This window comes from Histoplasma capsulatum, genomic scaffold (genome assembly GCF_000149585.1).
Source record: "Histoplasma capsulatum NAm1 scaffold_1 genomic scaffold, whole genome shotgun sequence".
Taxonomy (NCBI): Eukaryota; Fungi; Ascomycota; class Eurotiomycetes; order Onygenales; family Ajellomycetaceae; genus Histoplasma; species Histoplasma mississippiense.
In genome coordinates, this window is record NW_001813982.1 from 7091418 (window position 1) to 7097003 (window position 5586).

Consider the following 5586-nt stretch of genomic DNA (forward strand, 5'->3'; position numbering starts at 1 on the left):
ACCTGAGAGAAATCGAACACTTCTTCCGATAGCAGCCCGTTCAGGGCCATATTATTCTCACAAACAGACAGATTGGCAGGTGATGCCTCGGTGATCTCTTTGATGAAATTCGGCCAGTTATCCGGCCAATCCTGTTTTAATATGGATACCAGCACGAGATTGAGCTTGTTAAGGAATGCCCTTTCGTTCTTTAGTTTCTCCTCCGTATTGGAATGCTCGATGATGCATTCGCAGATAAAATTGCGGATACCTGGTAATGCAGGTTAAAATTTAGCCACGGCAAATAAAGACCAAGGAAAAAGATAGACAAGATGGGAATATCTAGCTACCTTGACGTTGCACAAGCGGAAGGATATTCCATCTTGTCGTGATAAGATCATCCAATACCTGTAAACCGAGATCTATGGCAACAAATTAGCCCACAACAATGTCCCCCAGACGCGTAGAATAATTCAAGAGCTGAATGAGGTCATTTTTTACATTTCGTGTAGACATATCCGGATTGTTGAAGGATGTCTGCGACGACGAGCCACGCATCGGGATTTTGCTTGAACTGTAGTTCCCCCAAAATTTTGTCAGATAAAAAAGCTGTTTCACCAAAAATCAAATCGAACCGGGGAGGGTCAGGAAGAAGTGGCGGGCAGGGATGGGATAGTCACCTCAGTCAAGGCATATTCGGCTTGTTTTTGCTGTATAAGAGAGAAAAGTAATTAGCAAAATGCCACACGCTTAAATAAGCTGCTCCTCCTCTGGGACTCGTTCGTTGCTTCCCCTTATCTCTTTTGTGGGAGTTGTCCATTGTATCTATCGATATAGATCTGGAGATAGGACCAAAATTTGAAACAAAAGGGACGAAGAAGATAGAAAATAAAAATATAAAGAAGAACACATACAACATCACCTTTCCCTTCATAGAAGGCCCGAACCGTATTATCTAGCTCTGTGATTGAAAACGACATGCCGCGCCCCCCCCAAGATTAAAAAACAACAACAAACACACACAAAAAAAAAGGACGGCAGAAGCAGGGGGCGTGCCCACTCAACAGAAGCCGTCTAGAATCTTGGGAGGTGAGGGATTCTGTCCGTTATATTTGGTAATTCGGTGTCTTTTTCTATTCCTTTCTGGTGGCCAAGGGCGAAGATTGTGCAGATGCTTTTCTTTGCTTTCTTTCCCCCCTTGTATTGAAGAAGAAAAGGGAAAGAAAGAAAAGATAAGACTCCGATTTTTCTTTTTTAAAGGTCGCAAAGAGAAAGGTGCTGGAACGGGAACTGGAGCTATGGTTTTGTCGAGGGGAGAATCGCCAGGGTGGTGGGTGTGGGGGGGGAAGAGGAAGTTTGCCGATTTTCGCAATTGGGTATCTATTTGTCGGGAGGCGCTCAGCTCTGAGTCCCGTGTGCCTGGGGGACCCCTTTGAAACAGAACGGTGAGGCTTGTCAGCGTTGGTGTTGTGTTGTATGTAGCATCTGGAAACCGTTGTCAAAGCGGTGTCTGCCGAAACTAAGGTAGGTGAACATACCGAATGTGGAACGCGAAACACGGGCAGGTGGGTCAGATACAACGGGCCTAGGATATCAAAGCGGATTGGAAGGGGCGGGAAAGCAGAGAGTTGACAGTGAGAAAAGAGAGTAGCAAAGAGTACTAAGCAACGCGCGATGAGAATGGGAGAGAAGGAGAAAGGAAGAGACGAGAAATGAGGCTTGTGCTTACTCTTTGGGACAGCGAACAGGCGGAGTTGATGGGAATGCAAACAAGGCTTTGGGCTGCTGGCTGAGGGGTGCAGCTTAATCAGCCGTTGATCGATCCTGTTGCCCCTCTTCTTCTGCTGTTGGGAGACGAATATACATGACAAGCGGGGATTAAATTCGGATAGCTCATCTTGATTCTGCTCTGTCTCGGAATAAAAAAATGGTGATTGATTATCCCTCTACCATAGAGTAGACCAAGCAGATATATATACGCCGCTGGAATCCCGTCATAAGCCACACCCACCTTCACTTGTGTACCTTGGTAAAGAGCAGAAACTGACGCAAAAGCAGAAAACAGAAAGGATATAGAGAGTATAACCGGTCAGCTTCTGTTAGATCGCTAGATCAAAACCCACGTAGCAGACTTCCACACTTGATTATTATAATTTATAAACGAAAGAAAACCCCATTTGAGAACCGAGGCCGTTAACGTTCATCCTCATCCATCAGCTCTGGCACAAATCATACTCAGGTATATACAATTCGTTTCTCTCAACGAATCCAAAACGTTAACCATGAAACATGAAGAGTAATCGCACATCATATCATCAGTCAATCAAACAGGCAAAAAGAAAAAGAGAGAGGCAGATAAAACGCATGTAGGCGGTACGGATAAAGGGGCTCCTCCCCTCACCGGGAGAAGAGACGATTGGCCTGCTATCAACCGACGGCAATTTCATTTCGGCAACGGTAAAAAGCCAAAAGGTAAGAGGACGGTTTTTTTCTTTCTTTTCTTCGTTTTTTAAAGCATGAGATGGGTGGTGAAGTGTTCGAACACTGAATAGAAACGCATCGAACGTGGTGTTGTGTATAAGCAGGAAAAGGGACGAGTGTAAAACGGGGAGATGAAGTGGCAACGCAACAATCGAGAACAAACGTCTTTTAAAAAGAAAGAAAAAAACTCCAAAAAAAACTCCGAAAGGAAAACAATTTAAAAAAAAAAAAAAACAATAAATAGCAGTGAAAATACCATGTAAAAAGAGAGAGCATAGAGAGCGAGAAACGTAAAAGAACGAGATAACCAACGGCTTGAAAAGGGGGGTCAAACACAATAAGCTAATATTAACCCCTTACAAATCGAGTATTGGAGCCAGCCAGCCAGAATTCGATTGCTGGAGGGGAAAAAGGGGGTGCAGACTTTGACAATTTCAAACGACGGCAATGTCGTGTCTCCGGTTGTTGAACGAGGGAAGCCACTAAGTATCATACATACATACGTGTATAATAATATTTAAGGGAAATTAGGCTTCAACCCTTGGAAACCGTACGGCAGTATTTGTTGCTTGACAACTTCTCCCGGGGCAATATACGCACCCCTCCCGAGACTCACACCGGGTAAAATCGTAGCCCCAGCGCCAATCCAACAGTCCTCAGCAATAACGACAGGGCGGCCCTGGTACTTGCTGCGAGAGCCCTTGCGATCCAGCATGCTTCCCATCGCCATGGATCCTAGGATCGTGACGTTGGGGCCGATCCATGTGTGCGCACCGATGTTGATCGGACAATCATCCGCGAGCAGACAGTTTTCAGATATCAGTACGTCTTCCCCGATGTTGATATTGTAGCCGAAGTGGCAGTTGAAAGGCGTTTCGACAATGGCACAAGGCCCCAAGGATCCTACGGGGGTATTGGGGCTCGGCTCGGCTTGCGGGTCTAATGGAGGCATTAGGACTTGTTGTAGGAGTCGCCGGCGCTCATCCGGGCTAATTCCTAGATTCGGATTGCTCGCGTTATTGTATCGCCATAACGCAGCCTTGCACCGTTCTCGCTCTCGGTTGAGCTGTGGGTCAAAATAATTCTGGTACGGTTCCCCGGCAAGCATTTTCTCCTTCTCGGTCTTGGTTGCCTCGAACGCCACGTGGGACTCCATGTTAAGAGCTAACCGAGCTTGTGCCGGGTAGTTGGTAGCGTCAACGTGGGGTTGTTGTTGTTGGTGTTTCGGACGCTGGTCGATATTGCCTTGAAAGACGGGCATTCCACGCTTCTGATGTGGAGCGCCATGGGACATTTCCCGCAGTGCGGAATGATAATCGGATTTTGGTTGCTCTGCACGAGAAATCTTATTAATACCAGGACCATCTCGAGATTGTCTTTGGGCAGGATGTTCCGGCGTGAAAGACGAGGGACCAGACGGCCAGGTAACATTTGACCACGAACCTCTAGATCCCACGCCAGCCACACTTGTGATGTGTTGCGAGGGAACATGAACATGCTCGATTTCGTCTACGGGGATAGGTCTAGACTTGCCATTGTTTGTAGGTATTGCAGCAGGAGCCCTATCGTGTCTCTGGGGGCTCATGTCAGGAATGTAATGAGGTACCTCGGGATAGCCATCTTTGGCTTGGAGTGGAACCGGGGCTTTGGAAGTAGAGGGCTTCTGCCAAGTGCTTCGGGACGAATAACCTTCGCACAAAAAGCCACCGCGCAAACAGTTATTACCTGTTTAACAAAACCAACTGTTAGAGCATCTGTTGATTTGGGAAAGCACGAGAAGCAATAATGTACGACGGCTTGCGTAAACAGTTTAGGGCAGGGGCCGATAATGGAACATGGTTCAAGACTTACAAGCAGGATGCTGTTCATCGCATTTTTTCTTTCTTCTCCTGCAGGTCATGCAGCCCGTCTTTGTGCGGTTGCTGAAAACCCGTTTCCTCTTCGGACCAACTTGTACAGGGCCAATGGGCCGTTCTTGGGGTGGTGTGTCTGAAAGGGTGAATTTGCGGGATTCGTTAGCAGATTCACCCTCGGGCACTATCGACCAAATCTTTGCGGCATGTTCAGGGCCTTGGACATCACGCTGAAGAGCTTCCGCGAGCTGCGCATCCGAAGAATCAATAGGCTGGTGACCGAGTTGTGCATGATTCGCCAGTTGCGTATCGTAGTTATCCCAGGGAGAGGTGTTGCCGGTCGATTGAACGCTGACACTCCGCTCCGGGACTGCGGAATATGCTTGCCTAGCTTTCCTAGCCGCTGCATCCGCTTCCGATGTCGATTGCATAAGACTCGCGCCATTCGGGCCAGCGCCTTGAATTTGAGGATTGGGTTGGGGAACAGGACTTGTAGAAGCGCTGTGGTTTTCCTGGTACGAGGATGGAGAAGTTTGACCCGATTCTGAACGCTTTCGCTTATTTCGATTTGTATTGGGGGATGATAGCCCATCGGAAGCGACGTAGGTGGGTTCGGGATCCTGGGTTGAGGGATTTGCGGATTCTCCGGGTTGTTCTGGTTGGTGAGACGGCGTCACCGAATTCCTTGAAGCGCGATCGCGCTCCGTGGGGGCATTCACGGATGGTTCTTCGTTATGAGCTGCAGTGGAATTGTTCTCAGTCGGCCCGGCATAACTGGGATTGCTGTTATTGGTATTGTTGCTGTTGCTGCTACTGCTGCTGCTGTTGTTGTTGTTGTTGTGAGAAGGCAGCGAACCCTGGTCTCTCCCATTTACAGCGGTGAACCGTGACGGGCTATGTTCAGGGTTGGAGTCTTTACTGGAATCATGGTTTCCATTAACCGCTGGGACGGACGCGACAGCGGACATTTTTTCGGTGTAGTAGCAGAGCTTGCCCGACGTAAGGAGATGAGGGGAGAGAGGTGGTATCACGTCAATGAATATTTCGATAGATGCTCGAGATAAGATTGACGGGATGAAAGCGATCCAAGAGGGGCGGATGTTAACTTATCGTCGTCAGATCGTTTCCAAGCAGCTGGGACGTGTGGTGGTGGTTGGCGCTTCGAAGTTTCCGATGTACGCAAAGCCAACACACACAACACTATACTGAAAACGGAACAACAGAACATACAACAATCAACCAGGCTTGAGAAGGAGTGCTCTTGACGCAAAAG

The 5586-nt window shown here is 47.9% G+C and overlaps 1 protein-coding gene across 1 annotated transcript; it reads right to left on the reverse strand.

Moving 5' to 3' along the window:
- Positions 1-2977: 2977 nt before the first annotated feature.
- Positions 2978-5281, reverse strand: HCAG_02019 (predicted protein; the record flags this gene model as incomplete). Its single annotated transcript, XM_001544922.1, has 2 exons — positions 2978-4185; positions 4312-5281. The coding sequence occupies 2 exons, from the start codon at positions 5279-5281 to the stop codon at positions 2978-2980; spliced, it is 2178 nt and encodes a 725-aa protein (XP_001544972.1).
- Between the last annotated feature and the right edge of the window lie 305 nt (positions 5282-5586).